The following is a 17682-nucleotide window of genomic DNA, read 5'->3' on the forward strand; positions in this document are numbered from 1 at the left end:
ACATCCAAAAAATCAGGATAAACATTCTTTTCAAGTGCACATGGAATATTCTCAAGGACTGACCACATACTGGGGGAACAAAACTAACCTCAACAAATTTAAGAGTATAGAAATTATTTCAAGTATCTTGTCTGACCACAGTGGCATGAAACTAGAAATCAACCATAGGAAAAGAAATGAGAAAAAACTGACTACATGGAGACTAAACAGCATGCTACTAAAAAACCCAATGGGTCAATGAGGAAATCAAAAGAGAAGTTAAAAAATACCTCGAGACAAATGATAATGAAAACACAACCATTCAAAATCTATGGGATGCCACAAAAGCGTTCTTAGAGGGAAGTTCACAGTGATACAGGCCTTCCTCAGAAAAAAAGAAGAATCTCAAATCATCAACTTAACGTACCACCTAAAAGAATTAGAAAAAGAACAAATAAAACCTAAAGTCAGCAGAAGGAAGGAAATAATAAATATCAGAGAGGAAATAAACTAAATAGAGATTCAAAAAATTAGTAGAAAAAAAAAATCAGTAAAACCAAGAGCTGGTTCTTTGAAAGGGTAAAGCAAATTGACAAACCTATGGCCAGACTCTCCAAGAAGAGGAAAGAACTCAAAATAAGAAATGAAAAAGGAGAGATCTCAACAGATGCTGAAGAAATACAAAAAAAAAAAAAAAAAGGAAAGGAAATACTATGAACAATTATATGCCAACAAATTTGACAACCTAGAAGAAATGGAAAACTGAATCAAGAGGAAATAGATAAACTGAACAGACTGATCTTAAGAAATGAAATTGAATACATAATAAAACACTCCCTACAAACAAAATTCCAGGACAATATGTTTGGCAATTTCTACCAAACATACAAAGAATTTATACCTATCCTTCTTAAACTTTTCTAAAAGGTTGAGGAAGAAGGAATATTCCCAAAGACATTCTATGAAGCCACTATCACCCTAATACCAAAACCAGATGAAGATACTACCAAGAAAGAAAATTACAGGCCAATATCGTTGATGAATATAGATGAAAAAATTCTCAACAAAATTTTAGCCAACCGAATCCAACAACATATAAAAAAGATCATACATCATGACCAAGTGGGATTCATCTCAAGTTTACAAGGATGGTTCAACATGTGCAAGTCAATCAAGGTCTTACATCACATTAACAAAAGAAAGTTAAAAACTACATGATCATCTCAATAGATACAGAAAAAGCATTTGGCAAAGTCCCACATCCCTTCATAATAAATACTCTTACCAAAGTGGGAATAGAGGGAAAATACATTAACATAATGAAAACCATTTATAACAAACCCACAGCCAATATAATACTCAATGGAGAAAAGCTGAAAGCCTTCCTGCTAAAATCTGTAACAAGACAAAGATGCCCACTCTCACAACATTCATTCAGCATAGTACTGGAAGTCCTAGCTACATCAATCAAACAAACAAAAGAAATAAAAGGTATCCAAATTAGAATAGAGGAGGTAAAACTGTCACTATATGCAGATGACATGATACTACTATATATAGAAAACCTTAAGGACTCCACAAGAAAACTACTCAAACTGATCAACAAATTCAGCAAAGTAGCAGGATACAACATTAACATTCAGAAATCAGTTGCATTTCTGTATACTAACAAGGAAATATTAGAAATACTAGAAATAAAAATAAAATACTTTTAAATTTTATTTATTTTTTAAAATGATTTTTATTTTTTTCCATTATACCTGGTTTACAGTGTTCTGTCAATTTAATACTGTACATCAAGGTGACCCATTCACACATACACACATAAATTCTTTTTTCTCACATTATCATGCTCCATCATAAGTGACTAGATATAGTTCCCAGTGCTATACAGCAGAATCTCATTGCTTATCCATTCCAAAGGCAATAGTTTGCATCTATTAACCCAAAATTTCTAGTCCATCCCATTCCCTCCCCCTCCCCCTTGGCAACCACAAATTTGTTCTCAAAGTCCATGATTTTCTTTTATGTGGGAAGGTTCATTTGTGCCATATATTAAATTCCAGATATAAGTGATATCATATGGTATTTGTCTTTGTCTTTCTGACTTACTTCACTTAGTATGAGAGTCTCTAGTTCCATCCAAGTTGCTGCAAATGGCATTACTTTGTTCTTTTTTATGGCTGAGTAGTATTCCATTTTGTATATATACCACTTCTTAATCCATTCATCTGTTGATGGACACTTAGATTGATTCCATGTTTTGGCTATTGTGAATAGTGCTGCAATGAACATGCAGGTGCATGTGTCTTTTTCAAGGAAAGTTTTGTCTGGATATTTGCCCAAGAGTGGGATTGCTGGGTCATACGTAGGTCTATGTATAGTTTTCTGAGGTACCTCCATACTGTTTTCGACAGTGGTTGTACCAGCGTCCATTCCCACCAACAGTGCAGGAGGGTTCCCTTTTCTCTACACCCCCTCCAGCATTTGTTGTTTGTAGATTTATTAATGATGCCCATTCTGACTGGTGTGAGCTGGTACCTGATGGTAGTTTGATTTGCATTTCTCCAACAAGCACATGAGAAAATGCTCAACCTCACTGATTATTAAAATACATTTTAAATTCACACCCCAAAAAATTATATGCTCAGGAATAAACCTGACCAAGAAGGTGAAAGACGTATATGCTGAGAACTATAAAACATTAATCAAGGAAATTAAAGAGGATTCAAAGAAATGGAAAGATACTCTATGCTCCTGGACTGGAAGAATTAATATTGTTAAAATGGCCATACTATCCAAAGCAATCTACAGATTCAGTGCAATTCCTATCAAATTACCCATGACATTTTTCACAGAACTAGAACAAACAATCCAAAAGTTTATATGGAGCCATAAAAGACTTAGAATTGCCAAAGCAATCCTGAGGGGGAAAAAAAAAAAAAAACAACAGCCAGGGAACATAACTCTCCCAGACATCAGACAACATTACAAAGCTACAGTAATCAATGCAGTGTGGTACTGGTACTAAAACAGACCTACAGACCAATGGAACAGAATAGAGAACCCAGAAACAAACCCAGACACCTATGATCAATTATTTTTAACAAAGGAGGCAAGAACATAAAGTGGGAAAAAGACAGTCCTTTGAGCAAGTGGTGCTGGGAAACCTGGACATCTGCGTGTAAATCAATGAAACTAGAACACACCCTCACTCCATGCACAGAAATAAACTCAAAATGGCTTAAAGACTTAAACATAAGACAAGACACCATCAAACTCCTAGAAGAGAATATAGGCAAAATATTCTCTGACATCAACCATACAAATGTTTTCTTAGGTCAGTCTCCCCAGGCAATAAAAATAAAAACAAAAATAGATCAATAGGGTCTAATCAAATTGACAGGCTTTTATACAGCAAAGGAAACCATAAAAAAATAAAAAGACAGCCTACAGAAAGGGATAAATAATTTCAAATCATGCAACTGACAAGGGCTTAATCTCTAAAATATACAAACAATTTATACAACTTGATAGCAAAAACCCCAAACAAGCCAACTGAAAAATGGGCAAAAGACCTGAGTAGACATTTCTCCAAAGAAGATATATAGATGGCCAACAGACACATGAGCAAATAAATGCTCAACATCACTGATTATTAGAGAAATGCAAGTCAAAACTACTATGAGGTACCACCTCACTCTGGTCAGAATGGGCATCATTAACAAGTCAAATAACAAATGCTGAGGAAGATGTGGAGAAAAGGGTACTCTCCTTTACTGTTGGTGGGACTGTAAATTGGTACAACCACTATGGAAAACAGTATGGAGGTACCTCAGTAAACTAAATATAGAACTACCATATATCAAGCAATCCCACTCCTGGGCATATATCTGGCCAAAACTTACACTGAAAAAGAAACATGCATCCATTTGTTCATTGCAGCACTATTCACAATAGCCAAAACATGGAAACAACCTAAATGTTTGTCGACAGATGAATAGATTAAGAAGAAATGGTATATATACACAATGGGATACTACTCAGCCATAAAAAAGAACAAAATAATGCGATTTGCAGAAACATTTATGGAACTAGAGACTCATACTAAGTGAAGTAAGTCAGAAAGAGGAAGACAAATACCATATGATGTCACTTACGTCTGGAATCTAACATATGGCACAAATGAACCTATCTACAGAAAAGAAACAAACTCATGGACTTGGAGAAGAGACTTGTGGTTGCCTGGGAGGAAGTGGAATGGACTGGGAGTTCGGGGTTAGTAGCTGCACACTATTGCATCAGGAGTGGATAGGCAATGAGATGCTGCTATGTAGCACAGAGAACTATATCTAAACACTTGTGATAGAACATGATGAAGGGTAATGTGACACAGAGGTTTTTGTTTAGTTTTGTTTCTAAGGTTCCGTACTCAAAAGTAAGTTTATATTCAAGAACTCAGAAACTTCCCCAGGTACATGTGATGTTTAGTTTGATTCAAAATTAATATCTGATTAATAAATGGTCTTACCTACAATGGAGAGAATCACAACCACAAAATCAAAAATGTTCCATCCTACAGTGAAGTAGTAGTGTCTGAGGGAGATCAGTTTCAGCACACATTCTCCAGTGAAAAGGATAATAAAAACCACATTGATCCAATTTAAAACTTCAGTCATGTATGAACTTTGTCCCTCTTTTTCTACCATCATGGTTACCATGTTGAGGCAGATAAGAACCATGATGGTGATATCAAATGCTTGGTTTGTTACTAGGTCAAATATACATCCTTGGAATTTGTTCTGAAAAGAAATAAAAATAATGGGAAATGTACAGTAAATTTTGTAAGGAGTATCCATAAATCATTTCAGTATTAAAAAATAAACATTTTTTAAATATCTGTTTTCAAAACTTGCATAAATTAGTCCTGGTCATAGGTTCTTGCTTTTGTACAAGAAATATTACTAATGGGTTAAATCTAAGTCAGAGTACATAAAAACTTTTTGCTGTTGACTTTCAGTATACCTGGTCTTCAGTTAGCCTTGTAAACTAACATTTGATTTTAGGCATATTCACACTAGCACTTAGACATGAATTACCATGATCACAAGGTAATTTTGTATTAAAGAAAACCCCAGCTGGGGTTTTTCAAGGTAATAAAATGACATCTTTAAATTTCTACTTTGTCATGTATTTTGAGTAATGTGTTGGCATTGTCCTATACTGACAGTAATTTTTTCCTGTCTCTTTCACGTATAAAATATATATTTCCAAACATATCCATACTTACATATCATCTTTCTTGTTAGTCTCATTAATAACACTACGCTTTCCAGGAAACTCAATTTCAAAATCCCTTTATTAATATTCTGGTCATTAATTTTATCATTAATTAAGGGACAGTTCTCATATGTGCAAAAACTGGAAGTAATTTCAGATTCTACACTGGAAACTTGCATAGGCAAGTTTTAAGGCATTGTATCAAGATCAAGTAGGAGACTGAAAATTAAAAACCAGCTTTAAATCCATACATTTGATTCAGTAAGTTTAGGTGAAATCTGGCAATGTGTCCTTAAAAAGTGCTGGGTAATCCTCACGTAGGCAGCTGGTATTAACTGGGTTCCCATCTTTAGGATACTCTGTTTTCAGCCATAACTTGTAAGGTATGTTATTTTGGATAGAAACTGAAAGGTATATAATGCATTTAAACTGATTTTAATTTTTAGAGGAATAAAAACTATTCTTTGACCACTAAGATCAATACTTCCTTCTGAGCCTATTCTGGTCTTTGATCCCAGAGTAGGATAAAGTTTAGATTGATGACCAGTCCAACTGTTTCTCTCACTATTTATTATTGTATCAAAGATCTGCATGTGAGTTTCACCCAACTGACAGATAGCCATGACTACATCATAAAGCCCTCAAGATAATTAAATTTCAATCGCCATGACTACATCATAAAGCCCTCAAGATAATTAAATTTCAATCAAAACTACTTTTCAAAAAAATCTTTTTAGGGCTGCACCCATGGTATATGGAAGTTCTCAGGCTAGCAGTTGAATCAGAGCTGCAGCTGCTGGCTTATGCCACAGCCACAGCAATACTGGATCCAAGAGTGTCTGCAGCCTACGTGACAGCTCACAGCAATGCCAGATCCTTAACGGACTGAGCGAGGCCAGGGATCGAATCCATATCCTCATGGATACTAGTTGAGTTCATTACTGTTGAGTCACGATGGAACTCCTCAAAAGTTCATTTTATTTTGATTCTCTAAAGGCCATTTGTACTAATAGTAAATTGTATAGCTAATGTAGAGTAAAAGCATATAGATTGTTTTTCATTTTTACAGAAAAAATAAAATACAAGAGGGGATATTAAGAGCTGTGATGGTATTCAATATATATATATTGTTATGAGGACTTTTGATCAAAATATTAAAATATATACATTTATGTTTAAGAAATAGTTGTATATTAAAGACAAATTTTAAAAAGTTGAAAATCTACATGCTAAAAATATATTTTTTTTACCCCTGGCCGAGGTATAGGCTTTTGTGGTTTCTTGGATCCCAGCTTTTTCATTGCATTATAATATTTCTTCTGTTCTTCCGTCATAAAGATATCTTGACCTCCAAGGTAAAGAAACAAAAAAAAAGAATCTAGTTAAAACCAGAATCATTGTCCAGATCTTCCTTCAGATCATAACACAGGTTAAAAATGTACTCATTTATAAATGAAATGAATTCTTACTTTAGTAGCACATATACTAAGATTGTAATCATATAGAGATTAGCATGGCTTCTGATCTAGGATGTCATGCAAATTTGTGAAGCATTGCATATTTCTGGTAACAGATGGTAACTAGACTTTTATGGTAACCATTTCACTGTGTATACAAACATCGAATCCTTATGTCGTATACCTGGAACTAATATACTGTTGTGTCGACTGCACCTTAATTTTAAAAAATGAAATGCATTTTGTTATGTGCAAGATAGCCAGAAATAAAGCTTGTTTAAGGGATTACCCACGTGTAGGCATATGACTCTCCATATATAAGGTAATGTGCATAATATATAAAATATATGGATTACATGCAATAATTATTGGCTTAATTATCTTTTGGTAGCCTAATCTATATTGTTTTAAACTATGTGCTGGTAGCTCATTTTATCTGCTACTGGTTTCACCAGGCATTTCATTGCTAAATAACAAATATATTAGAAATGGTTATAAGAAATAAAACTAGTGAATGATAATTTGTTTACTTTCTTGCCATATAGACTCATAAAGAGTAGAAGCCAAAAACAGTAGCTAAATAGTATTTTTATACTCATTTGTATTAATTTTAATATACCATAATCCTTTAGCATAAAAATGAATGTATATAGTACATATATATATCTCCACAAATAGTACATATCTATACCTATATTATCTATATCCATATATTTGGTACACACATATATATATAATAAATTTATTTATTCATTAAAAATCTTTGGTTACCTTTTTAATTCCAAATAAAGGAATTTCAACATAAACACTTCATTGGGTGTGAACTTTACACATCATAGAGTTCTAGATGTTGAGAAAATTACCAATAATCCAGAGTTTCTGACTTGAAGGACTTTATAATTGAATATACAACACTGAAGATTCAACAGTAAAAAAGATAACATCTAAATAAAGCTTTTGATCCTTCTACACTGTATAAAGGAGACCTAGAAGTTTGCCTACTCTTTTAGACTCTGTTAATTTCCTAAAATTATTTGTAATTTAAATAGATTCATGCATATTCCTCACTGATCTGTAATGTAAACTTTTAATTTATAGCATAAACTAGTATAATCCATGTCACTAGGAATTTGGGGGAATTTATAGCTCTGAAATCCTTATTTAACTTGTAGGGCCCTGGAGTGAAAGATGACCTGTTTAGGGTTTTCCTGGATTATTGTATTTTATTATCGATCAAATACCTAATGATAACTGGGGATTCTCTTTCAGTCTTACCTTAATTTACATCTCCTTTATTTGATATGCAGTCGGTGTAATTTTGGCATTCATCTCATCTACTGATGCTTGAGAGAGAACTTTCATGCCAATGTCAAGAGAAGCCCTGACTCTATCGCTCTCTGACAGAGGCTGAATATCATAGCATGCCAAGAACTTACAAGAGACTAGGGTAACACTGGGAAGATAATTCTGAATTAGAGGTAAAAATGAAGGCAGCAGGTTTTGTCTTCCCTTGATGATACCCTGGTTGTCAAAATAATGACGGGTAGGATGACACTGAGAGGAGATTACAAAGTGCTCTTGTAGAGAAATTGTGTCGTTACTTTGTTTTATTGTACCATGTGTAAACCTTGTAAAATATGGCCCTTTAAAAGCTGGGTGGGAGACATTCTGTAAGTCAGGTTAGCCTTTACACTCTATGTCAGGACTGTATTACACAGTAGTTAACACCTCAGTTGTAGTGTAATACCATCTTCTTTCAAATCCTATCTCTGTTGTCCTTGGGCAAGTTTTTAAATCTCTTTAAGGTTAAGTCATCCTGTCATTACAAGAGTAACTACCTCATTGGTTTGTTGTGAGGATCAGTTAAGACACTGCATTCTAAACACATAATGCCAGAAGCACAAGTCCTCAATAATAATTATGTACTTTTTTCTGTTGTTGTTATTAACCTTCCTGATAAGGTTACAGTTACTGAAAAGGGTTGATTTTACTTAGAATTTACTCACATGTTCCTAAGTCTGTTCCAGTCATTTGTGTAAGTACATTATATACATTTCCCTTTTATGATTTGAACCCTTTTGCCTGATGTTACTGATAATGGTGTCTCTTCAACCCAGCTTCCTGCAGTGGCAATTATTATTGTAAGAATAACATTCAAGAGTAAGAGGATTAAAGCAGTTAGAGCTGTGGCTGTTCTATTATGGTCATACTGCTCTTTCTAGATACACGTATCCGTTTATCCTAAACAAGGAATGCTGGGGAACCATATGTGTGTGCTTATGGATCACAAATATGCATGTATAATGATAAAGTAGGAAAAATAACTAAATGGGGAATTAGGGTATATTTTGTAAAATTATTTTCAAGATTAACTATTAATTATTCAAGATCATCTGCTTAAAGGCATGAATATATGTATGATAAGAGTAGATAAGTTTGACTGTCAGATATAAAATATAAGAATAGAACATGGAATTAAAAAATTCTTTGACAAATAAACACCTGTATTTGGAAAGGTAAGCTTATATAACATTTAACATTTACTACATTTACCTTCACTCCTGAATAGTCAATCATAGCCACTAATGACATTTCATTGCATGTACATCTGTCTTTTCTTAGGTGCTAAGCCAACATCTGAAATCACTTTCTCTTATAATTTTACTCATCCTTCAAAGGTGTCTTTTCTTGTGGTTAGGCTATAGCCAAAGTAACTCAGTTAACTTGGAGAAAACTGAGACATCTTAGACATTTTATTCTCCTGCAAATCCCAAACAATACTGTAGACCCCCTAAAATCTTTTAATTGAATGTATCTCCTATTCTCCAATGCTCCCAATGACTAATTTGAAGAATTAAGTGTGGTCTAGGTGGCAGATAAAGCAGGTTTTTTGGTCTCTCCCCAATCATTCTCTGGATGATTGCTAGATTAATTTTTTAAATTAAAGCTAAGTTTTCAAAATCTCTGGAAAAAGAGACTTCAGGGTTAGATCTATGACGGAAGCTACTTAGCGGTCAGAACACGTGCAGGTCACACAACCCCACTGAGAGGTGAAGTGGGGATACTGTGCCCTCTAGACTTCTAAAATGTGACAGAGATAACTGTGTAAAGTAGTACGTAAAAAGATCAGCCATGTCATCAAATGCCAATATCCTGTTATATGCTCTTCCTTGCTCAAAACACCTCAAAAATACATCCTACTGATAGATATCTAATATGGCTTTTCAGATCTGCTCTCAAGCAAATCAAGACCACATCTTTACTATTTTTCTTCTTAAAAGTCCACCCAAACTGGATAGCTTGGTATTTCTCCCAGATTGCTGCCTCCTTTATCAGCACTGTGTATGTACTCACACATTTCTCTGACCCTTCATGTGGATTATCCATTTTTTTGCTTCCCAGTTGCTACATGTCTTCTCACTCTTCTTCCAAAACCTGCTCAATTATCATAACCATCATAAAACTTTCTATAGCTGTATCTTCTTTTCCTCAAACTGCCCATTTACATTTTTTGTTGTTTATTTTTCTTATTACATTTATCGCTATGTCATATAATAGTGTTTGGGGGTATGGCAGAGGAAAGGGCCTAAACAATATACAAGGTACATGGGATCAACTACTGACTATTAAAATCCTTTCACTTACCAGGTGCATCATCTTGGGTAAATCATTCAAAATCTCTTGCCTTTCCTTGTTTACAAAACAAAGGCTATAATAATAATTCCTGTTATGATTGGTGTTATGGGTTTAACTCTGTCCCCTCACCCCTCAAAAAAAAGGATACATTGTAGTCCTAACCCCTAGTATCTCAGACTGAACTTACTTAGAAATAGTGTCATTGCAGATGTAATTAAATTAATATAAGGTCATACTGGAGTAGGGTGGGCCCTTAATCCAACATGACTGGTGTCCCCATACAAAGAGGAGTGGCACAGAAGGAGAGAGAATGTCATGTGACCACAGAGGCTGAGACTGAGGTTATGCTGTCAAAAGCCAAGGAGCATTTGAGCTACCAGAAGCTGAAAGATGCAAAGAAGGATCTGCCTCTAGAGATGTTGAGGCTTTACCAACAAAGTTTGATTGTGAACTCTGAGCCTCCAGAACTGTGGGAGGATCATTTTCTGATGTTTGAAACCATCCAGTTTGTGGTCCTATGGCTGATACAGGTGTTATAAACATCAATGAAACAAAAAACTGTTCAAAAATCTTAATTTTTATGACCTATACAATTTCTTCTGCTATAATATCAACTCCTTGAGCTCAGGAACTGTATCTTACGTTGTTCTCCTATAAGTGCCAGCCCAGTGCATACCATATAGAACCCTGGCTTAGAACAGACTACATTAACTACTTATAAATATGTTTTGAATAAATAATTAGTGCATTGAATTTTATTCCTCAATTCCCTAAGGGTACATTGGGAGAAAAAAACTGAATAGTTGATATATTGCTTAAAAATAATTATGATTTAGTCAAACGTTGCAAATGACAAGGGCTTAATTTCTAAAATATACAAACAACTTATACAACTGAACAGCAAAAAAGCCAACAACCTAATTGAAAAATGGGCAGAAGACCTGAATAGACATTTCTCCAAAGAAGATATATGGATGGCAAATAGGCACATGAAAAAATGCTCAACATCAGTGATTATTAAAGAAATACAAATCAAAACTACTATGAGGTACCATTTCACACCAGTCAGAATGGCAATCATTAATAAGTCCACAAATAAATGCTGGAGAGGGTGTAGAGAAAAGGGAACCCTCCTGCACTGTTGGTGGGAATGGACGCTGGTACAACCACTGTCGAAAACAGTATGGAGGTACCTCAGAAAACTATACATAGAACTACCATATGACCATATGATCCAGCAATCCCACTCTTGGGCAAATATCTGGACAAAACTTTCTTTGAAAAAGACACATGCACCCGTATGTTCACTGCAGCTCTATTCACAATAGCTGAGACATGGAAACAACCTAAATGTCCATTGACAGATGAATGGATTAAGAAGTGGTATATATACACAATGGAATACTACTCAGCCATAAAAAAGAACAAAGTAATGCCATTTGCAGCAACATAGATGGAACTAGAGATCTCATACTAAGTGAAGTAAGTCAGAAAGACAAAGACAAATACCATATTATCTTATATACTTATACCTGGAATCTAATATATGGCACAAATGAACCTTTCCACAGAAAAGAAACTCATGGACTTGGAGAACAGATTTGTGGTTGCCGAGGGAGAGGGAGAAGTAGTGGGATGGACTGGGAATTTGGGGTTAATAGATGCAAACTATTGCCTTTGGAATGGATAAGCAATGAGATCCTGCTGATAACACTGGGAGCTATATCTAGTCACTTATGATGGAGCATGATAATGTGATAAAAAAGAATTTATGTATGTATGTGTGACTGGGTCACCATGCTGTACAGTATTAAATTGACAGAACACTGTAAACCAGGTATAATGGAAAAAAATAAAAGTCATTAAAAAGAAAAAAAAATTATGATTTAGGAGATGATCATTTTCTGTGCAGAGATGAATGAAATTAAACATATCTGTAACCATATACTAACCAATTACTTTGTATTTATTTTATTTTATTTTATTTTGTTGTCTTTTGTCTTTTTAGAGCCGCACCCACAGCATACAGAGGTTCCCAAGCTAGGGGTCTAATCAGAGCTGTAGCTGCCAGTGTATGCCACAGCCAGAGCAACACCAGATTCCAGCCTCATCTGCGTCCTGCGTCTGCTCGAGGCAACATTGGATCCTTAACCCACTGAGTGAGGCCAGGGATTGTACCCACAACCTCATGGTTCCTAGTCAGAGTTGTTTTTGCTGCGCCATGATGGGAACTCCCTAATCGATTACTTTAAAAATTAATGAAATTCTAATGAATAATTACTTACTGAGATCAAATTAAATTTCACATTATATTTTGAGGAAATAATTGTTCATTTCTTTTCAGCACAATAACAAAAACTTGAAATACTTATCTTCTTTTTCTGTTGATTGAAATTATCTATGATGACACCAATGAACAAGTTCAAAGTGAAGAATGATCCAAAGATGATAAAGATGACAAAATAAATGTACATGTAGAGGCTGTACTCATATATGGGCTGCTTGTCTACCTAGAAAATTCATAGAAGTTAGCAGTATGTTGACAATAAAATCCATCATTTTCTTTTTCACGTGGTTTAACAAGGTAACCCGAACAGTGCTATCCTAGGTAAATGTTTTCAGAAGCTATAGCGTTGTTGAGGGTCAATATAATCATTTCTGAAAGTTTATTCAACATTCACACTAAATAAATATTTATTACATGCTTATAATGAATATAACCTTCAAATAACTACAAAGGTCTTATCCATTGCACTACTTGTTCTCAGATTGTAGGACGATTTAGTAAGTAAATGACCTAATGTATATTTTTTGTTTCCAGAAAAAAAAAAAACAACAGTAAAAGAGATACCATATTTATATACATTTTGCTTTTTTTTTTCATTTGATTATAAAAGTGTCTTCCTTGGATTTTGTGACAACATGAAAGAGTCAGTAGTCTTCACACTTTTTCAGTGTGGGACTTATTTCATATGAACTCTCCCAAAGCACTTGAAAATATAAAAGCAGTAAAAATGCTTAAATGAATAAAATATATTATTTTATTTTTATTTTGATAAACAAATATTTACCAAGCACTTATTATCGCCAGGCTGTGCTCTACTTCATTTTCTAGTTGGATCCTCAGAACAACCCCATAAGGTAGGCAGTAAATTATATTCCTTTTACAGATCAATAAACAGTCTCAGAGAGAAAGTAATTTGCTCAAAGTCAGTCGCAAGCTTGTAGGATGTGGTAGAGCCTGAATTTAAGTCAAGCTCTGTTTCCAAATGCTGCACAGGTAACTACCAGGATCTACCAGGTGAAAGTTCTTTAGTGTGTGTGTATACCCTGGGCTCTTTGGAACTGCTGTTTGCAAACAGCCTAACTATGCTAACGAGCTTTTCACAACTGTAGAGTTTCGTGTTATGTTTACCAATACTTACGTTAACAGAATCAACCGCTGCATACATAATATCCATCCATCCCTTAAATGTTGCCTGTAAATATAACATTTATAGAATCTGAATATGAACCTCATACTCTAAAACAGCCATAAATGAATTTAGTCTGTTTAATGTTACAATATTCATTAATACTAAGTTAGTGAGTTTTACTGTATAGTCATCCCTTGATATAGCAGAAGATTGGCTCTAGGGCCCCCTGAAGATACCAAAATCTGCCCATGCTCAAGCCCCTTGCATTAGGCAGATGCAAAACTGCAGATAAGGTGAGCCCATTTAATTTTAAAATACCAATTTAACATAAAGATGCTATGTTAAGAAAAAAAAAAAAGGAATGCATTCCCAAGTCACATTCTAAATCTTAGTCCTAGTTAATTATTTCCAGGTTGTTACCACTGCTAAACTGCTTACTGAGTTTTGTACATGAACTTTTATTTTTCCAGAGGGGGAGAATTTTATGAAAGGGGGTGGAAATATTTTTCTCCAAATCTTAAGGATCCTCGGTACCAGTGGGAAGTCCCTCCCATTTCTCTGCAGCTTTAAGAGTGACAGTGCAAAAAGTGACTATTCATTTTTGGAGCAACATTCAGATGGCACAATAGCCAGTGGGTTGGGTAGCTCCCAGATGGTGATTATGGATTAACAACTCTCAAATTCAACAGAACCTATGCTTCTTAATTAATGTTTATAGGCACATGTTCTAAAAAAGACCAACTCTGTTTTGAAAGTCACAAAGTATCTTTAATTTTTAGTAATTATGTTAACAGAGACAGCTTCTTCATCAGGTGCACACTAAAATAGCAAGCATTCATAAGAGGGGTCACTTACAACTTGAAGCAGAGACAGGTAACCAAGTCCAACATTATCGAAGTTCACTTTCAGGTTTTTCCATCGCACATTTTGACTAACATTCATAAGCGCAAAACATGCAGAACGATTTTCAACTTCGCTTGTAGGAAACCGTGACCCGTCTGTGGTGTTAATACACTCATAGAATTTGCCAGCAAACAGATTTACTCCCATGATGCTAAATATTAGCCAGAATATAAGACACACAAGGAGCACATTCATGATGGAAGGAATTGCACCTATGAGGGCATTCACGACCACCTAGCATTCGAAAGAAAGAAAAGAATAATTAGGATTAGTAAGAATGTTAAGTGGGCAACAGTAGAGAAACACAATGCAGAATTCAAGACATTAGAAAAGCCACCCTTTAAACACTTAAGAAATAAATCAACCAACCAACATGTATTTATTGAATGCCTACTATGTGCTCAGCAGTGTGCCAAGCAGGACAAAATGAGAAAGGAGCCCCGCAATCAACCACTTTACAAAAATACATGAGGATCACAGAGTGAAACTACGGAACAAGAATACAAAACAAATCACTAAGATGATATGGCAGCTTAAATAAATGGAAAAAATAAATAAAATAATAAACCAAAAACCTGATATATGTAAGGTGATGTCATAAAATCTGCATGCTCTAGAAAAGAAAGAAATTTATAAATACAAATGATTAAAATAAGTAAAATGTACATTTAAAGGTTCATAGTCCTAGAATTACCAGTACTAACATTTTCCCATATAGAGAAACTACTAGTATATATGAGCTGGAGTTAAGACTGGGAATCTTTTCATGGTTTGAAACCCCTTAGGTTTAATGATTCAGCTAGTTGTGCAATACGGAAATTTAGTTAAGACCTTGGGACTTCTATTTATCTGCAGAATAAGAACAATTTTTTCAAATTCATTATTCTAACGCCTAAAATACCTTTCTATATATAAGTCCTTGGCTAAATATAAATAGCGCTCGTCCCAGCTAAAACAAAAATTAAGTACAGCTTATCTTTAATACTCCCTTTACTTCTGCTTTTCAGCATTTCCACTGCTATTGATCACCCAGGCCTCTTGCCACCCAGTGTTCCTATGTGGCAACTACCACAGTATTTACCACTCTCCAGATTTTCTGAATTACCTCATCTTGACAAGCTTGCTATCTTCTTAAACTGAGTTGTAATCTGAATTTGAATGCAAATATGTTAGAGACTAACTTTTCAACTAAAGTGCATGTGCTCCCTCTTTTTTTTTTTTTTTTTTTTTTGCCATATATCAAGGAGGCTCTCAAGACATTTCCAAAAGAAAAGGTACTAAGGACCTCTGACTGCTTTTGAGATTGTCCAGAGCAGGAGTTGGCAAACATTTTCTGAAATATTTTTAGGCTTTGCGAGTTATATGATCTCTGTGGTGACTCTTCAATTCTGCCATTGCAGCAATGGAGCAGACATAAACATACGGGGGTGGCTGGGATCCAATGAAACCTCCTTTACAAAACAGGCATCCAGGCTGTGGGCTTTAGTTGTTGACCTTTGGTCCAGAGCAATAGTTATTACTCTGGGGTCCATGGACCTGTAGAGGTTCCACAGGGGCATGAAATTAAATGAAAAATATTACAGGTATGCTTTCTTTATGGAGAGATGATTTATACTTTCAGTATACATGACCCTAAAAGCCTAAGGAAGCACAGGATTAGAAAACAGAATTCAAAGTGGTCAGCTCTTTTTTCAAACCTACGTTTTCATCTTCATTTCCTGCTACCCATCCCCATCCCCCACTATGCTTATCACCTAGGCACCTTGATCCTTCTGGTCACTGGTCAAACATACCTTGCATAATCAAGTCCATGCCTCTCTACCAAGTAGCATCTCTGTCTGGAGTAACTACCTACTGGTGACTTGTGGCCCACTCATTGAGTCATGGCTCCAAGGTCACCTTCTTGTGAAGCCTTCCCAGACTCCCCCAAGTAGCCACCCCCATCCCTACTCCTGTAACGCTATGTGCTTACTATTATATAGCAAATGCCACAGAGTAACTAACTACTCTTCCCCTGTCTGTCTCTCCATGACCATGGTCCTTACTCTTGGGGAACTGGGGTCTATTTACCATTGTACTCTTTTTACAGTACAAAATGTGACACATAGTTGGTGTGGAAAATGTTTGCTGAAAGAACATGAGTACTGATTAGTCTTTTTTTAAAATTTTTTTTTTTTTTTTGGTCACACCTGTGGCATGTAGAAGTTCCCAGGCCAAGGACTGAATCCACGCCACAGCTGTTACCAGAGGGATGTGGATATATATTGTTCTGGTGAGAAGCTATTTGGGAAAGTCAGTAAGTTCAAGAACCTCAAGCTTCAAAGGAACTAACTACAAAAACTTCTGATCATGATTTCATTTATTCTTCAAAATGACCCTGAAGTGTGAAGAAACATATGGCAAAAAGTACTTGACTTTTACTTATGAAAAATTTTTTTGTAATCATGATCTCTCATACACATGGGAACCAATATACACTGGACATATTAACTAGCTGAAGTTATAGTCATAATTAGGTTAGCAGGGTTAAAGTGATCTGCTAGACTAAAATATGTCTAATGTTCACCTAATGCTTCAGATTTCTGAGCCCCATCCCAGGGTTTATTATTTAGTAGATCTGGGGTGGAATCTAGGAATTTGCATTTCTAGTAAGTTTTCAGAGGATGCTGACCACACTTAGAGAAGCAGTGAACTAGACTAATCTGCATCTTAAATTGTTCAGAGACTACACATAGAGAGGTAGACAGATTAATAAATAAGTACAATGTAATATAATAAAGATTTTATGTGTCTGAATGTATAGGAAAGGTGCCCAATTATACCTGGTGGTGGACAGATAAGGCACATTTAAACTGAGGCTTAAGGAGTTCCCGCCGTGGCTCAGCGGAAATGAATCCAACTAGTATCCATGAGGATGTGGGTTAGATCCATGGCCTCCTTCAGTGGGCTGGGTATCTGGTATTGCTGTGACCTACAGTATAGGTTGCAGATTTGGCTTGGATCCTATGTTG

General features: G+C 35.2%; 1 protein-coding gene, 1 long non-coding RNA gene and 1 pseudogene across 2 annotated transcripts in view; 2 read left to right on the forward strand and 1 right to left on the reverse strand.

The window, feature by feature from the left end:
* The window catches only part of LOC125123254 (uncharacterized), a 105841-nt gene that overhangs the window by 57854 nt on the left and 30305 nt on the right, over positions 1 to 17682 (forward strand). The window lies entirely within an intron of this gene.
* SCN9A (sodium voltage-gated channel alpha subunit 9) overlaps positions 1 to 17682 on the reverse strand; it is a 162803-nt gene that overhangs the window by 6817 nt on the left and 138304 nt on the right. Inside the window, exons 22-26 of the mRNA XM_047772799.1 lie at positions 14624 to 14905; positions 13778 to 13831; positions 12725 to 12862; positions 6510 to 6614; positions 4511 to 4781 (exon numbers count right to left, since the gene is read on the reverse strand). Coding sequence (XP_047628755.1) covers positions 4511 to 4781; positions 6510 to 6614; positions 12725 to 12862; positions 13778 to 13831; positions 14624 to 14905 — 850 coding nt within the window. The remainder of the gene's footprint in view (positions 1 to 4510; positions 4782 to 6509; positions 6615 to 12724; positions 12863 to 13777; positions 13832 to 14623; positions 14906 to 17682) is intronic.
* Positions 6725 to 6824, forward strand: LOC125123769 (uncharacterized; annotated as a pseudogene).

The sequence above is a fragment of the Phacochoerus africanus genome, chromosome 3 (genome assembly GCF_016906955.1).
Source record: "Phacochoerus africanus isolate WHEZ1 chromosome 3, ROS_Pafr_v1, whole genome shotgun sequence".
In the NCBI taxonomy this organism is placed as follows: Eukaryota; Metazoa; Chordata; class Mammalia; order Artiodactyla; family Suidae; genus Phacochoerus; species Phacochoerus africanus.